This window comes from Pteropus medius, unplaced genomic scaffold (genome assembly GCF_902729225.1).
Source record: "Pteropus medius unplaced genomic scaffold, Ma_sr-lr_union100, whole genome shotgun sequence".
In the NCBI taxonomy this organism is placed as follows: domain Eukaryota; kingdom Metazoa; phylum Chordata; class Mammalia; order Chiroptera; family Pteropodidae; genus Pteropus; species Pteropus medius.
Window position 1 is genome coordinate 35573594 of NW_024344378.1, and position 18439 is coordinate 35592032.

General features: G+C 38.7%; 1 protein-coding gene across 4 annotated transcripts in view; it reads left to right on the top strand.

Moving 5' to 3' along the window:
• Positions 1 to 5508: 5508 nt before the first annotated feature.
• BICC1 (BicC family RNA binding protein 1) overlaps positions 5509 to 18439 on the top strand; it is a 238863-nt gene continuing 225932 nt past the window's right edge. For 2 of the 4 annotated variants that reach the window (XM_039871842.1, XM_039871844.1), the window contains exon 1: positions 5510 to 5927. In XM_039871842.1, the coding sequence (XP_039727776.1) occupies positions 5738 to 5927 (190 nt within the window). In that variant the 5' untranslated portion in view covers positions 5510 to 5737. Of the gene's footprint in view, positions 5928 to 18439 lie in introns of all 4 variants that reach the window. The other 2 variants (XM_039871846.1, XM_039871845.1) reach the window with 2 other exon arrangements.

The window sequence follows — 18439 nt, forward strand, 5'->3', positions numbered from 1 at the left end:
GCTCTTGAAGAGAATGTAGCACTAGACCAGGAATTACTAATTACAGTATTGTTGGAGTGTAAAATATAAAAGGAGAATGGATAGGATTGCTAAATGGGGGCCCACTAAGAACTTTGTATGCCATTTTATTTATCTGGCCACGTGCTGAGATTATTTGAACATAATTGAAATGCCAAGCTTTAAAATTAAAATAGAAAAGTGTTTTTAGTATAAAGTTCTGAAACTTCTTCCAAAAATACATAAGTTCAGGACCAATAGTTTTGCATTTTGCCTAATTTGGGGAAACAAAAGAATACTAATCCATTTTACTTTAAAATTTTCTGAGAGAAATTTTTTTCATCAGATGACCACTAATCAAAATTAGACATTTATTTCTACAGTAAATGTAAGATAACACTCCTTGTTCTTTAAAAAAGAAATCTCATGGATTTTCATATTTTGTGAACTTGAAAATGTAATATGATGTTATTTAAATTTTCCTTAGTGATTTTTCTTTTTGAGAGCCTTACTTCATAAGAAAAATCTATGCAATGATTACCTGACATCTGATCTGTTCCTATACTTTGAGTGAATTGAAAATTCTTTTTTTTCTTCAATGATTTGGAAGATAAAGATGAACAAAGCAAAAATGCTTTATGAAAACAAAAAGATTATCAATTATTCTAACTCTGGTTCAATTTTTTGTAGTAAGAGCACAGGACTCAGAAGTTGTAAATTCAAGGTTCTGTTATTTATCATTTCAATAGTGGTATTATAAGCATGTGTTACATCATTAGCTTTTCTAAAATTAAAGTAATGCATCCATATGGTTTAAAGAATCAGTTTGTTCTAGAAGACTTTTGTAACAACCAGAAGTACTCTATGCTTTCCATTCATTTCCCATTTTCTGCAGGCAACCACCTCTAACATGTTTAGCTTGATTCTGTTTTTACTTCCACAGCTCCAAATAACAGGCTTACAGTGCCTGCCACTTCTTGATTTTTAACAAGTTTTAGTCATCATCTATTGATATTCCCCTAAAGCAGATGAGGATTCATTTTTTCACCACTGCTCCACCCCAAAGCTCCCACGACACACATGCATACTTCCCAATCCTCCAAATTCCTAATCTAGTTATAATTTAGATTAGAACAGTATTCATAGTTTACTTTATTACAACTATATAAATACTGGTTATGGCTCGGCCATGTAACATACTCTACTTTGACTTTGCTGCATAATATTTTATTATACATAGAGTTATTGTCTTTATTTTTTGTAACATAATTTTCTATGAACCTATCGTGAATATAACCCCAAAGTCTCCACCAACTGTCTTGATCTTCTCTACATATGTTCATACTCTTCAGGAATTCAATTTAATCTAGAAGAAATCTCAATCCCAAGATTTCTGACCTATTCCAGTTTTTGTTCTCCTTTTACCATCATCCTGAGGAACCCATTCATCTCTATCATATGCTGGATTTCTTATTTTCCGTATTCCGTGTTTATCTCTGCATCTCTATTTACTCCCTTGTTTTGGTGGCACACAATCTTCAGTAGCTTGCTCCAATAGAGTATAAGTAATCTTTTTTGAGACTTGCCATAACTAAGAATGAATTTGTCCTCATGTTTGATTGATATTTGTACGGGGTATAAACTTCGGTGTTGGGAATTATTTTCCATCTGGCACTGCTCCATTGCCTCCTAGCTCCTGGTGTTTCATGCATTTGGCAGGACTCCTATGTTTTCCTATGAATCCAAGAAGCTTAGCACTGGTGGAGAAAGTCAGGACAAGCAGGCTAATCCCATTATAAATTTATGACTACCAACCTCAACTGGACTTTCAATAGTACTAATTCATTCTTTTACAGATGCAAGGGCTATTTAAAAACCTTTATAAACAAACAAATAAACAAACAAACAAACCCTCTCTACTTTCCTCAAAATTCTGGCATCTCTCCTTCTCCTACACTTTCAACAGATAACTTTGATTTTTACTCTCTGGGAAAAATAAAAGCCATCAGATGGCATCCCCTTGTGTTCTAGAAATGAAACCTGCAAACCACATACATTGATACCCATCTGTTTATCTGTTGATGAGCTGTTTTTCCTCTACTTGTGTCTTAGAGTCTATTCTGTCCATGCTTTCAAAGCCCTGTAATATTGATTTCTCCCCTTTTTTTCCCTTATACATACATACATACATATATATATATATATAATTTCTGTCAACTGGATCATTTCCAGTGTTTTTTTTTTCCACTGCTCAAACCTTACCCATTAGATTAATCATCCAACCTACCAGCCAACCAATCCGATAAACAACAAAGAGCTCTTACTCATATTATCCTTCAGCTATTGCTCTCCCCACCCCTTCACAGGCAAACTCCTTCCAAATTGTTGTCTTTACTCCTCATTTCATAAGCTATATTCACTTCTCCACCACTTTATTCTGGCTTTCTTGCTAAGGTCCCGGTGACTTACATCAAAAATTTTTGACTTCCCTTATTGTACAAAGATGATCATACTTCCCTTTTGAAATAGTCTTTTTTCCTGGGCTTACATGACACCATTTTGTTTTTTTTCCTTCTTCTCTTACTAACACTTTCTATCTCCTTTCCCATTATACTGTCATCTACTGTTAGAATTTGTGAAAGTCTCTTTCCTTGGTTCTCTTTTCTTCCAATTCTCTTCTCTTTCCCTAGACAGTCCTACCCATGTGTGTGGTAAGAATTACCACCTATAAACAAAGAAATAACATTTTTATCTCTAGTCAAGATCCCTTTTTTGAACTTCAGACCCATATGTCCAATTGCTTACTTGGCATATCATCCTAGGGGTCTCTATGGCACTTCAAACTCAAGATGCCTAAACAAGTTCATCTTTCCTCCAGTGTAGTCACTCCTTTTCCAGTGTCCCTATTTCAATTAATGGTACCTATCTCTCTCCAATTATGTTAGCCAGGACCCTAGAGTCATTCTTGACGTTTCCTTCTCCATCATCCCATACCCAAATCCATCACCAATTTAGTTGGTGGTATTTATCATCAAAATATTTCTCAAATCCATTAATGTCTCTCCATCTTCACCAGTCTAAGCGTAAGCATCTATTACCTAAACTTCCTGGATAGTCTCTTAATTGGTCTAACTACTTTTATCCTTGTCCCCCAATCTGTTCTCTATACTATAGCCATAGTCACCTTCTAAAAATGCAAATCTAAGTACATTATCCTTTACTTAAAGCCTCTACATGACTTCCTTCTGTTCTAAGGATAAAGATTAAAACTCCTTAACTTGGCCTGTAGGTTTTACATGCTCTACTCCTTATTTAACTCTCCTGCCTTAGCCAGCACCATCTCTTATGCCTTGTTTTCTTGTACCAACTATGATGGTCTTCTTTTAGTTCCTCCAATGGAGGGATGCATGCTGCCTCTTTCAACCATAGGATCTTTGCTTCTGCTGATCCTATTGAGAACCAATATAGTATAGTGACTAAGTATAGAGCACCTTAAGTCTAATTTTCAAGGGAGACTTCCTGGGTTCAAATCCTGATTCTACAACTTATTTGTCCAACCTTGGGTTAGTTATTTTACCTATTGTGCCTCAGTTTCTCCAACTGGAAAACAAGGAATAGCTACCTTCAGGGATGTTATTATGACCTCATGATCTTTTTCAGGGAAAGCTCTTCCTTCCCCTTTTTCACCCAGTTAATTTCTTCTCAAACTTCTATTTTCAGCTCTAGAGTCCCTGTCTCTAAGAAGCCTCCATTTACCTGTCTGGCTAAATCCAATTACTCCATTATATGGTTTCTCATATCTTGAATATTTTATTTGTAATGCTTGATGTAGGTGCAGTTTTACATTTTTTTTGAGTAATTTATTTATTTTTGGTCGACATTCTATTTTTCTTAGTAGAATGTCAGCTCCAGGAATGATGTTTGCTTTTGGTCACTATTCTTTGGGCCTAATACAGTGCCTGGCACAGAGTAGGTTCCCATAAAATATTTGTTGCCAGAAAAAGACAGTAAATATCTCTGATGCAAGACGCCTTGATAATTTCTTTTGGTACTTAAATTAGTGCTTTGCATAGTAATTAATAAGTTTAGAGAAGGAAAATATGGTGGTGAAAATCAAGCAGTTATGTTGTACATCTGCTCCCGGTTCTTCAGCAGGCAACCAGAGAAGGGGCGTTCTCTGCTCAACAAGGCAGGGTCTTGTGAAGAGTATGCATCAAATAAACACACCTGGGTTTGATTCTTGGCTTCCTTATCCTCTGCTGTCTGACCTTAGTCATGTCACTTGACTTCCCACATTCCCAGTTTCCTCATGTCAGTTACACTTCAGTATCCAGCAGAGTCAATTCTTGTTAACTAGGCCACTGACTTATACTAATTTCGATTAACTTAAAGCATAGTATATGATTATCTACCAGCCCCCATGCCAATGATATGGCTTGCCCCTTGTGTAGGCCAGCCAGTAAGCGTCCCTCTTTGGCACAGTGACAAAATGTTATCTCATCCCTCTTCAGAAAAAAAAAAGTAAAAAGAAAACTGCTTTCGGTCACAAAGCAAAAGAGGGTATGAATCAGTGTGAACTGGGAAAAAACAGTTCCAAGGGCATTCCTGGTGCAAGCAAATTTCTTCTTCCCTGGTGCTTCAAGTCTAAGTTTGAGTGGGTGGGCTGGCTGGGGGGCAGGTAGGATCAGAGGTTCATTTGCCGGTTATCATCTGCGAGACACTGATCTTGAGAACAGAGAAACGCTCTTAACCTTGACAAGACAGCGCTGCCTAGATGCCAGCTGCATCTAGCTCACCACCGCTGCAATCTCAGAGCCGCTTTTCTCCTGCTCCTCTACTTTATAAATCAGCTGAATCCATTTCTTGAGAAACATATAGAAAACGACTTCCTGTTCACCCCATTTAAGAAAAAAACATCCTTTCCCATGGAATAAAAAGGGTAAGCCTCTTGTCCACCTCTTGTGCAACTGGCCACTTAGCTGAGAGGAGAGGAGCGATCTGTGTTTGAACCGTTAGTGGGGTAATGAACAGAATGCAAGCAACGAACACAGTGATGTTTGCGAGAGATAAACAGTTTCTTCCGCAAGCTTTCTCTTTTCCTCCCTGTTTCAAACTTGTGGGACCGACTGGGGCTGTGAGGTTTAGGGTGTAGTGTGTCCTGTGTATGTAAGTAGAAGGGAAATAGTGTGCACTTCGTGAGCGTTCAGGAGGGTGCCGAGCTTGAATTTGGCGAGTGCCTGTGTTTGAAGAACTATGAAAGTATGTGTGTGGGACAAGATCTATACGTGTAAGTGCAGAAAAGTGGTTGTGTGTACGTGGTGAGTGTGTGTGCGCGAGTGTGTGCAAGCGCCAGGGGCCGCCCGCCCGCGCGTCCGCCCGCCCGCCGGGGCTCCCCGTGGGCCGGCCCGGCCAATGAGCGCGCGGCTGCAGGGGCGGCGGGCGGGGAAGGGGCGCCGGGGCCCTGCGGATGGAGGCGCTGGCGGCGCGGCGCGCTCATTCCGCGCGGGCGTTGCTGGCTGGGGGCGGTGCAGCCACTGGCCCGGGACCGGAGCCGGGACCTGGGACGGCGGGCGGCGCCCGGGGCTGGGATGCGTCGGGGGCTCCGCGGCGTTGGCGGCGGCTGCGGGCGGACGAGCTAGCGCCGCGGCGCGGGGAGCCAGTCGAACCCGGCCCGCGATCGGAGGCGGCGGCGCAGGCACAGCGGCGGCCGCAGCCGGAGCCCCAGCGCCGCGCGCCCACCATGGCCGCCCAGGGCGAGCCCGGCTACCTGGCGGCGCATTCGGACCCGGGCTCCAACAGCGAGCGCAGCACCGACTCGCCCATGCCGGGCTCCGAGGACGACCTGGTCGCCGGGGCGCCCCTGCACAGCCCGGAGTGGAGCGAGGAGCGCTTCCGCGTGGACAGGAAGAAACTTGAGGCCATGTTACAAGGTAGGCATCCCCCCCGCATTCTCGGACTTCCCGATTGAGCCCCCTACTCCTTCCCGGACCTCCCAGTCCGGGGCCCGCACTCCGGCCCACAGTCGACTCAGTTCCCTGGTTCCCTTCCCCGCGGAGCCGGGGGACACCCAGGGTGTGGAGACCTAGCGGGACTCTCTACCCTTCCACGCCTCTCAGGTCTATAGGCACCGGGAACCCTGTGCTAACTTGACCGGCTTCAGGAAAGCTGAAGGCCAAGTTTGTATCGGCGCGCCCAAGTTGCATTCTGGACTTTGGAGATACCAGCCTTAGTGCAGACACCTGGGATGTGTCACCAGACCCACTTGGACCGCACGGAGTATGCGTGATTCTCCTTCCACTCTCTGGCGGGCTTGAATTCTAGATCTGTCTGTTTCTCTCTCCTCTTGTCAGTATCCACTTCCTCCAGCTGAGGGGCCTTGTCTCGCTATTGGTAACGCTCTGCAGATGTCAAGACTTAAGACAGGAGTTCTGCCCCCCATCCTCCACCCCAAAGTGAAAGGGGCCAAGATGGGGGTGAGCAGTCAAAGCGTGGGGATTGTGTTAGGGCAATGGGGCTGGGTTGGAGGACATTGTGTATTCATCCTCTGACAGGCTTATAAAACACATCTCGAGTTACACTAAGTTCATAAAATTCTTCCTGTACTATGGATGTTTGACTATGTCTTTCACAACTTGAGGTTTTCTTTTCTTTCTTTCTTTTTTTTTTTTTTAAACTCCCAAGTTTCTCTGGGACTTTCCCAGGCATAACAGCTTTAACCACATCGGACTGGAAACAAACTCTGTGTTTTAATGGGAGGATTAGAGTTCTCAGAGTGAATGCTAAAATGTTCAAGGTGATTTTGACCTTCCTTAAAAATGTTAATTACTAGCCTACCTGTAGCTACAGATGTGGCTTATTTCCCTCATCCAGAGAAATAGGGTAGTTTGAATGTCTGTCATTCTTAAAATACTGTAGAGGACCAGCATTAGTTTCAATAAGAGCGAGTAGTGGATTCATTCAGTAGCTAGTGTCCTTTATAACAAGGGAGGATTGGAGCGTTCCAACTTTTTTTGTGTGTGTGGCTTTACGCATAACTTACTTTGACTTTATCAGTCAATATATCGCAGTATGGAAGCTATTTAGCCCTCAGTGGAAATGCAGTGGCTTTTAAGAACATTTAAGCAGGTTATTTTAAGAGAGAACAACATGTTTTCCAAAACAATAACTTGGTGGAAACAAATAGCAGGAGTGTTTGGCAGGCGTTTTTGGATGAGCTACAAATTTGTCTCCCTTGTCGCTTATTTTTATTGATAAACATCCTAGAACTGGTCATGTCTCTCTCTCTCTCTCCCTTTCTCTTCCCACCCTCCCCCCTTAAATTATATAACTTTCTAGGAGAGTTACTTCTGTGATAAACTGTTCAAATAAGAATTTTGCAAAGTGGATTTGGAAATTAAAGCCCAGTTGCATTTCATAACCCATTTTAGTTATTTCATTTGTTTTATGGTTCTTTTTGCCTATTTTATGTTTATAAAAGAAATTATTGAATTTATTCAGAAAAATATTGTGAAATTGTTTGGATTTAAACGATAGAGCACGTATTACCTTTTCTAACAAGTTTCCAATTTGGTTTCTACATGAATTGGGAGTGATGGAAAAGGCGGATCTTATAATACTATGTCTTCCTTAGCTGTTTTAGTGGTGCACATACAAATAACAAAGGCGATAGTAGCTTCCAGGAAGCTTTCATGTGTAACCTGAGCTTTAGAAGTATATTTCTTTTTTGAGTTAATTAATTTTCACTTAGAATAAAATGAAATGTGGGTGAGGCATTTTTAAATTTGAAGGCTATCCCTGTTGTAGGTATGGTATTCTGACATGAGATAGTTTACTATTGCTTTGCAATGATAAGGTTTTATTTACAGAAAGTCTTAACAGAGTTAACATTTCTTCAGCAACTAATATATAGTGAAATATTCACTTTTCAAACCCAAAGAATTCTTTAGTGATTGAACATCCTTTGATTAACTTTCCAAAATTACCAAAAGTGAATTATGCCTTCTAAGAAAGTAAGTTTTGAATATGTTTGACAGAAGAACCCAGTGCACAGTGTACCAAGGCGTTTTGTGATGTGTGGTTTCTAGTGACAAGTTATGTAGAACCACCATGCTTGAAGAAATAAGCCTGGTTTTCTGAACCAAACATAATTATATGCCTCATTGCTTTATACCACATGGTAATAGCAAGTGTGGGCCTATCTGAATAAATCTCTGGGCCACTGTCTGTCTCAGTTTGCCCATCCATAAAATGGGACTAGTATTAGTACTTTTCCTATAGGCTATTGTGGATTAAGAGATAAGGCCCAAATAAGCTAAAACTTGCCACACTGGTAAATGATGAGAACTTAATATATATCAGTTTCTTTTATTGTTATTAATAATAAATATTACAAAATGGATTCAAAAGATTTCTAGTGCCTATCACAATTTCTGACATATAGTATTTACTTGAATAATGGGAACACTAGAATTTTGCACTTTCATAATTGCAGAAATAAAATAGAGACCAAGGTAGGAAGTTTGGCATGTCAACAAATATTCTAATATTGTTAGATATTCTTGGATACAAAACTTTTCATTTGAAAAGTGCCAGGTAAAGTCTATATTTGCCTGGTTGGGTTTTTGATGATTGTGAATTTCGATTTACTATTTTTTTTTTTTTTCACAGTCACTTTAAACTATCTGCAGGTTTCCAATTTAAGTCAGGATAAATAAGATTATCTGCCTTTAAGTCTACATAGTGCAAATTGGTGATTATAATGCTTGGAATTTGTTTCCAGAGACAATGTCCTGGGGGCAAGTTAATCTTTAATGGGTTGTATTTTTATTAGTAGAGAAATTCTTCTACGCAATGGACCAAAAATTTAGTAAGGTTAAATTATGGGCAGTAGGGTAGTGGTCAAAGAAATGAAATACCATTCTTGGATGATCATTGAATACCCAAAGAATTGACACACATAAAACCACCAGGCTGGAAATGTAGGGGAAAATCCCTAGTTTTTCTTTCCTTCTTTCCTTCCCTCCCCTCCTCTCCCTTCATTTCCTTTTCCTTCCATCCTTGCTTCCTTGCTTCCTGTCCTTCCTTTCTGTCTAATAACTACTTTAGAATAGCTCTGCAGAGTATCTGACATTTTCGTTCAAATCTAAACGAAGATAATTGATTTTATTAGTCATCGGTTTTGTAAATGGGACTTTATTTTTCAGGTTTAGTTTAGATTTTTGATGGGAATGGCCAGACTTGGAATGGATACCATGGACAGCATTATTTAATGATAAAGAAAAATGTTTTTAATTTAGTTTATACTGATCTTCAAATTTAGATTTTATGCTTCATGTGAAATAATGATGTTGATTTATGTAAGGCAATTAAATGTGAGTTATGGTTTGTAAAGAGGGAGGGGAGTGGTATAGAGGAAAGTCTGGGAGAAGGTAGGAAATAAATGAGTCAAAAGAGTCAGAAATACAGTCTTTGTTTGTTTGCCACAGTCTTGAGAGGCAGACATGGAATTTGTATATTTTTACTTTTTTCTTTTTTTTGGTTGTTTTGCATCCTACTGTTATACTTTTCTTTTTACATTGAAAAAACATGTGTGCTATTCCTACATAAAATTTAGAAGCATAGGTATTTTCAAAGTTCAGAATCCCTTGTGTTTTATCATAGAAAGAAGGAAGTGTTAAAAGGGGGGAAATGGCCTATTTTCATGAATTGAGGTTGACATCTGGTGGGCTTTTAGGATACTGCTGTTAAAGACTAAAAGCCATGTTGCGTATTTACAGCTATAGGCTCAACGGGGATCATTTACTGCTGTTGCTTGAGCAGCAGAACTGGCCACTAAAACAGGTTATCACACACCATTGATCAAAAGTAAGAGCAGCAATTTTGCTATCTTTAATTTGGCAAACGTTACTGAAGAATGTCTTATAATTAGGTGAACAGATAATTGTTAAAATGTTTTTGTGGGAGTAGGAAGAAATATGAAGCAAAAATAATTGAAAATGGGGGTGTACCGGAAGTGAAGATAAATAAGAACTAAGCTTGATATAGTTTTCAAGACAATGCTTGAGTAAGTCTAATAAACAAAAAAAATCAAATAACTGTGAAGCTTGGTTAAAAGCACAGGGCTCTGGGCCAGATTTGGATTTGAAACTCAGTGTTACCTTTTAATAGGGAGCTTGGGAAGATTCATCACCTGCAGACTCATTTCTAAAAGGGGTTGTTGGCAGTAGTGCTATATACTTAGGTGGTTGTGACGATTAAGAAAAAAAGATGTATGTTTAACATCACAGAGCTGGCCATATAAGAAGTGGTGAATACATTAATAACCATATTCATTATAAACCATAGTTCATAAAATGTACATTCTTATATTGAAAATGGAAATCATGTATATTGGAAAATGAATTAAATGTTCTTGTGATAAATGAACATTCACAGCTCTCTAATTATTATTGATCTTTCTGGTAGCTCACTCTGGACGAGTGTGTTTATCCCTTGTAAAGGTGCTTGAGTACATACTGAGTAAAAGTATATGAAACACAAGTGTGGAATTCTTGATTTAGGAGGGCTTTACACCCTCTTTAGTTGTAATTGTTCTTGCCTTGAATGTTTTTATTCTTTGAAAGGTCCTGAGCCAGTCACTTCTGATATTTTTTACTAAAGACTAGCAGCAAAATCAGTTAATCCCCCTTCTAATTTTATGTTGCTCTGAACTTGTCATTCAGTGGTGTCTAGAATGAGTTTTTCAAAGAAAACGCTGTCCCTGCGCTAACATGTTCAGTTTGCTCACTTGTAAGGTGGGGACAATAATAGTGTCATCTTCTGGAGACGTGAGCACTGAATGAGAGACGATGCTTGGGAAACGCTTAGGCCAGTGCCAGGTGCATGGTGCTTAGTAAGCGTTAGTGCAGCAGCAGCACTGTGCCATGTGACAGATCAAGATTTCAAAATACTACAAAGCAAATACTAGGTTTTTTAAAAAAAATTGCATATGAACCCTTTTTCTTCAGGGGAAGGGCAATTTTTTAGTAAAAGTCTTCCAATCTGAAAGTTCGTTAGGACAATTATAGTTGAGTCAGAGAACAGCAGTGAAGGCTAAAGTTGCTTTATAACTAAATGAAAAATCCATTAGAGGTTGTGTAGTTTGGCAGTAAAGAGCTTGGGGACTGCTATTGGACTGGCCTGGCTTGGGGTCCTACCTTTGCCTCTACCTTTGCCTGTAGAGTCCCGTGAGAATGAAATGAGATGGGCGTTACAGCCCTACCCTCATGGGCATAGATTAAGCACTCTCAGTAAATGTCCACACTCAGTAAATCTTATCTCTGTGAGGACTTGGGAGGTTTTGGTTAAGTTGATCATTGATAAGTTAAATCATAGAAAGGTTTGTCATATTAATGATTTTAACAGGCAGGAATGTATTTGGCTGCGACTAACAGAAAACCCGACATAGAGTGGCTTAAACAAGCTAGGGGGTTATTTTCCTCACCTAACAAAAAATCTGAAGCGAAGAGATCCAGTGACTTCCCTCCTCCCCTCTGCTGTCCTCAGCCAGTGGCTTTCGGCCTCATGGTTGTAGTCTGGATGTGCTTGGGCTGGAGGTGCATCTGTGGTGGGTGCAGGGAAAGGAAGGGGAACGAAAGTTGCTTACTATTCCAGATTTTGCCTGTCTATGTGATAAAGGGTCTCTCTCTCCGGGAACTTTCGTCTGTATTTCTTTGGCCACTCTTCGCTATAAGAGATTCTGTGAATGTAACTTCTACATCAGCTTCTCCAGTAGAAGGAGGCAAGGAGGAAGGGTGTTGCAATGCACGCTGAGTGATCCAGCTCACAGTTTCCCCACATGGGCAAAACAGAGGGCCTTGTCACAAAAATTCCAAGTCGTGACTGAAGCAAAAGCTTGCCTGTATCGGAGACTTTGGCCTGTAATGATAATCTCTAGAAATTTAGATTATTTGGTAACGTTATATGTAGGTTGAATTTCTTTCTTGGCATAATCCAGGAATAAATCTAATTCCCAAAGAAGAAAAACCATTGATCATGTAAAGCTTTTCTCATTTGTTACTCCTTTTATAGCCAGGACCTAGGATCACTAAGTAATGTAATTATTTATTTTTTCCGACCACTGTTTTCTCCATGTCAAATTTTTTTTCTTTCAATTGCAAATTACACAATACAGATTTCCACTTTAACTCTTATTACTCTAAGATACCCTTTCTCCCCTCCCTCTTTCTTCCTGCCCACCTCCTATCTCAAATTGCTTTTCGAACAGACAGGTTCCGTGTAGTTCAGGCTTCTGCCCTTTGGCTTTTTGTAGTTTGGTCACTGAGGTATAATCTGGCCAACAAAGTCAGAGTTTGTTCAGAAGGTGAAGTCATTTTGGAGGCAGTTTGACAGTAGAATTATCATATTTGTGCTATGTTTTGCTATTTGAATTTGTCCAGAATAATGAGCTAGTTAAATATACCAGTTGGCTCATCCTTGGTTTATTCTAAAATATAGTTCTTAAAAAATGCATGAGATAATAGTGACCATATATATACATTTATATAAAATGCTATTAATAAACTACTAGAGATGAGGCACAATTTTAATGATAATTTATAATGGCTTTTGCAGTGTGCGGGGGTGATCATGGCAAGGAACCCTTCTCATTATGTTATAAAAGCCACCGCATATGATTTTTAATCCTGGGGGTACTAGTGTTTAGAGCAGTATCCAAAATGCACAAACCATTGAAACATTTTGTGGATGTTATACATTTATAAATCCATTTCCTACCTACCAAACAACTAATAACTATAGGTGATGAAAGCATTTATGTTCATAACAAGTATTAAATCCTACTCCCACTAATGATACTGGCATGTAAAAAGATAGTGCTCACTTTCTAGCTATAAAGCAGTTTCTTTGTTACAGCGAAGAAGATAAATCACATATTAGTCTGCAGATCGAGTTGATAATGGAACTTAACTACATCTCATGTATAGGAAGGTACTTAAATGTAGGATTTGAGTTTTAGCCATTGCTTTTATTTCTGATTATGAAAGTAATACAAACTTATTGTAGAATACTTAAAAGTACAAACAGATATAAAAAAGAAAATCCAAAAGTCATCTCTTAAGTCCAGAATCTAGCAATAACCACTAATAATATTTTGGGATTTTTTTCTGGGTCTTTAAAAAACATGCCCACACATAATTTTTTTTTTTTTGTAAAAGATATTGAGTTCCTACCTTATGTCAGATATAGTGTTCCTACTTTATGTCAGGTATAGTGTTAGACTTTGGGGATGCAGACAAAACCAGGATAGATATAGTCCCAACCTTTGTGTGACTTGTGTCTCTTAAATGCCAAACTGGAATCAAACTTCCCTTCTTTTTCACTTCATATTGTATCATGACTATTTTCCTTTTCATTAAAGGTTCTTGAAGAACATGGTTTTAAGTGGCCATATAATATTCCTTTGACATATCTTACTTTGCTTAAACATTATGACATTTTACAATATTTTTAGGTGCCCAGGCAGTGGGAAAAGCCTAATTTTTCTACTCTAACCGCCTGAGATTCAGATTCTGGCCCTCGATTTATTGATTGTGTGGCCTGGGTTCAAGTTAATAACTTCTGAGCCTCAGTCTTCTCATCTCGAAAATGGGGGATAAAAGTATCTTCTAGGTTGTGAGGGTTAGAAATAGTGTCTATCAAGCACCCACCAGTGCCAGACACCATGGACATGCTTAGGAAATGGCATATAATGAATATTAATACTATTTCCCCAGATACTTTTGCCTAACAATCTTTTTTGCATTCTTGATTATTCTCATAGGAAAAGTCGTACCAGTGAAATTTTGGGGGCAAAGGGCACGGGCATTTTAAGGCAATTGATAAGAGTTTGCAAAAATATTTTCTGAGAAGATCCATAGCTTAAGCAGAAGAGACAACAAATTCTCAGGATGTCTTTTCCTTGTACCTGTGATCCCACAACCTGATTTATTTGATCTGGTGGTTGTGAGAAATTAGGAATTAATTGAATTACCAATCTAGAGTTAGAGTTGTGTTGGTTTCTTTCACTGAAAACTTTGAGTGATGTTTATCTTACCTGATTAGAATGTCTGTGGATCAGTTCTTAATATTTATGTGCACAAAAATCACCTGAGATTGTGCAAAATGGCAAACTTGGCTTCTCTGGGATTCCAGTTATGTAGGTTTGAGGGTTTTAGTGGGTGGTAGGAATCTGCATTTTGAAAAGAATCTTGTGTGAGTCTACTGTAGATGGTTCCAGGACCACACTTTGGAATATATTGCTAGATAGTTAGATGATGATTAAAATAAAAAAAAATTCAAATTGTTTTCTTTCTTGAATTCCTTTACACGTGAAGCTAGTACTTTCTCCATGTTATTAAACCGTCTTGAAGCAATTTAGTCTAGGAGCATAAGTTACAACTGGCATGATGTTGTTTAGAATGGCTTGTTGTAAGGGACTTGGGGAAAGAACACAGACCTATACATATCTCATGGAGGGGTTATATTGCTTTATTATTGCACAGCAGGCTCAAACTGCATTTAATTTTCTAGGCTCCCATTAAGTTAAGTGTAATGGACACCTATTTGGTATATTATGAAATAACTTAAAAGCACACATTTTTTATTATAGAAATTTAAAACGTGATATGAAGGGAACTTTTAAAAAAAACGATCTTAAGTAATTTGACCATCCTAATAGCTGTTTTAATTTTTCTGCTTTGAAATGTGGTACTTGAAATACAGTCCAGATATCATTTGCATAGTTTATGTAGCTGCTGTTGTAGCAATAACTACTGCTTTGTATTCAACATTTTAATCTAATGTGTTGAATGTTTTAGTATTTTAAGTAGTTTTCAGAATCAAAATTTTATGGTTGAGTAACAGTACATTTGGTCAAAAAATGTTTTTACAGTTGTAGATCACCTTATAGTGAAAATGAATTGTGTAGCTTTTCTCTCCTTTGGAACTATATTTTCAGGAAGAAATTTAGAGTAATGTGGTTACTGAAGAATGGTGGTGATTTTGAAAGCAGCAGTGACTCAGGATACTCACTGAGGTATTTTGGGTGAGAGAGAAATAAACCACTCCTTGCAGCGTAGTGGGTGACCAGAAGTCAGGTGACTTGAATTCATGACCGTCTGGCCACTGACATTGCCACTTTGGACAAGTCATTTGACCTCTCAGGGTTTTGGATTAGTTTCCCCTAAAATCCCTTCCAGCTCCGATACACTGAGTCTTTTGCACATTATACAATATAAGCCCAATATTACTTAGCTTGTGGTGTTGGAGGCTGACACAGCTCTATATACATGAGTAGTTTTGGAAGGAATTTGTGTTATTTTATACTATCCACATTCAAGGCAAATGGCAAAGGTGGTGGAATGAGGACAGTTGGAGTGCCTTGGCTTTGGAGGAGCAAGTGCTCACAAAAGAGCTAATCACAAGGTCTGCTTTCTGACATTTTGGCAGTCAGATTTGCAGTGCCCTGTACTCTGTGGGTTAGCTGTTAGCTAATTTAAGGTTTTGTACAGTAACTGAGCAGGAATGACAGTGTAAATCATAGTCGAGACCTGTTTGTGTTGACATACTGTGTTAGATGAAGGAAGGAGATTGTATGCTTCCCTGAGTAGCATCTTTTTGTCACATTTTCCTTCCCTTCTGCCAACATGTCCAGTTATCAAGCTTCATGTGCCAGGATTTATATTTGGCATCTAAACCACTAGAGGAACATAGCAGGGATATGTAGTAATGTTCATTAGATTAAAATCTCAATTAAAAAGATATCTCTATGTTCAAATCTTAATTATTTTTAGAATTGTTTTAATTGCTTGTTGATTATCAAAAACGAACACAACATTTATCTTGTACAGACGATCACTAAAGCTTGTATCAACTATATTTTGAGTTGGTCTCTTTATCATACTCTGAGCTTTTGAAGTGCCATTCAAAGCAAAGTCAATATTTTGGCAAGATTTTATTATCTTTAAATTGCTTCATTGTGATGATTTAAAAGGCCAGAAAAACATGTTTAGTTTACGTGTTGCTGGAGGAATCATATAAAGAAATGTTTATTTTAATCCAGGGGGTTTGTTTTTCTTAATGTAAATATTTTTATATGGGAAAAGGAAGCCCAAGATTAGCATAGATCTATAGACTTTCAATTTTTTTTACAGAGACCTGTAATTTAGTAAAACATTGCTGGCAGTCACATTGTCACCTAAACAGAAATACTGCCTTCAAAAATATATTTACTCTCAGTGAATAGACATTGTGGATGCATTATCTATGTAAAGTATATTGGTCAAGTCAAAACAATGAGGCTTGAGCAACAAAATATTATAAAAATGGATTTGAATTTGGTGGAAGTTCGACATAAGTGATTAGCTTTCAAGCTTAAGAAAATTGCCCCATAAATCATTTGTAAATAATGAGGCTATCTGAAAAACCCAATTGGAAATTGTTGCATGTGTTTAAAAAAAATCTCGAAGTCATATTATGGGACTACACAAGTGAATTAGGCCTTTTACCTTTAAGAGGAATACAGTCTAGTGGAAGAGAGGAAACCTACCTGTACTTATTAACAGAAAAGGAAAGGTGAGCCCGTAGCATAAGGCCCTACTTACTTAATGTGTGTCTTAGCCTGGAGTCACTTACCTCTATCCCACAAGACAAGGACTTGTGGAAAGCTAGTTTATTTGGAAAGTGCTCTCAAGGAGAAGAAGTTAGGGAATAAGGAGAGTCACATAGGGAAGAAGAAGATAAAGCCAATACAGTGATACATTATTGAGTTGGTTACCTATGAGGATGACTGCTATTTCTGGTGAGTCCTGGAGACTACATCCCTAAGTCATCTATCAAGGGACTAAAAGGAGAAGCATTTGTTTATCAACTTCTGTCCCTCTCTGAAGAAGATTGAGGGTTGCCCCATGGATATTGCCTCCTCTGCAGTTCTAGGTTACATATATAGGACACCCACCAGACTCTGTAGACATCTATCCAGCTCACAGGGCCAGAAGTGAGACGTGTGTCTGGTATAAGCTTGAGATGAGGCACTGTCTGCACAGAGTGAGTTGATGCCTGCATGTTTTATTGTAGCCTGGTTGGAATCAGATGAAGTGGAGGTGAGATGGTATATAAGATGGTGTGTACTGTGTAATATCTTTATATACTTTAAATTAAAAAAAAAATTCCGAAAGGGAGATATAGAAGTAGATGTTTAAAATATATGCTTTGTGCTGAATATATGCTTTGTGTCTTTACTGTAAAATCTTGATGACTGCTGTTGTGTATGTTTCTGTTGAGTTTGCTATAATATGAAATTATAGAAATAAATCTGTGGTCAGCAAGATGGTGGAATAGGAGGCCCCAGACCTGGCTTCCTCACAAAAATACCAACCAACTTAATAACAATATACAGTCCAAAAAGCTATCATGAGAACAACCAGGCAAACTCAAAGCCAAGAATACCTGCACTGAAATGGGTAAGAAAAGTAGTTTAATTTTATCAGCATCAGTTTCTCCCCCAAGCCAGTAAAGCTAGCAATTGGGAGGAAAAGCCCCAAGTGCTACTTCTCCCTTGAAAAGAAAGCATTCTTGCTTTTTGTGTGTGTGGGGTCTACCCTAGGGATTGATTTCTGTTTCACCAGACCTGTAGCACTGATGGAGAACTGGCATACTTTGGATGCCTGGGGACCACCAAGAACAAAAAAAGCTTAACAGCTTGTGGTTGTGACGGAGAACTTGCAGTACTGCTAACAGACGCGAGCAGTACCAAGAGACTAAAGCTTCATGAAAAAGAAACTTGCAGTCCTTTCTAATTGGAAATTTACACACACAAGTCTAGAAAAGATGCATCTTTGTAAAAGGTTTGAGAGGCCCCCAGAATCTCTAGGCAGGCTCATCGGTGAAAGACTTCCTGTGTATAAAGCTAGTCTGTAAAGACTGGAAGAGGTGGCTGTTTACTTAAAGGAAAAAGTCACAACAAGAAATAAGAGAAATAAGGCACATGAAAAATAAAGGAAACATGACCTAGTGAAAGGAACGAAATAAATCCTCAGAAACCGACCCTAAAGAAATGGAGATCTGTAAATTACTCAGTAGAGAATTCAAAACAATCATCTTAAAGAAGCTCAATGTGCTTAGAGAACACAGATATACAAGTAAATGAAATAAAGCAAAGCATGATCAAAATGAGAATATCAACAGAGATAGAAACTGTAAAAGAGAACCAAACAAGTTCTGGAGTTGAAAAATACAGTAACTGAATTGAAGAATTCACTAGAGGGGCTTGGTATCACGCTTGATCAAGCAGAAGAAAGAATCAGTAACCTTGAAGACAGATTATTTGAAATTATGAAATCAAAGGAATGAAAGGGAAAAAATGAAGAAAGCCTAAGGGACTTATGGGACACTATCAGTGGAGCAA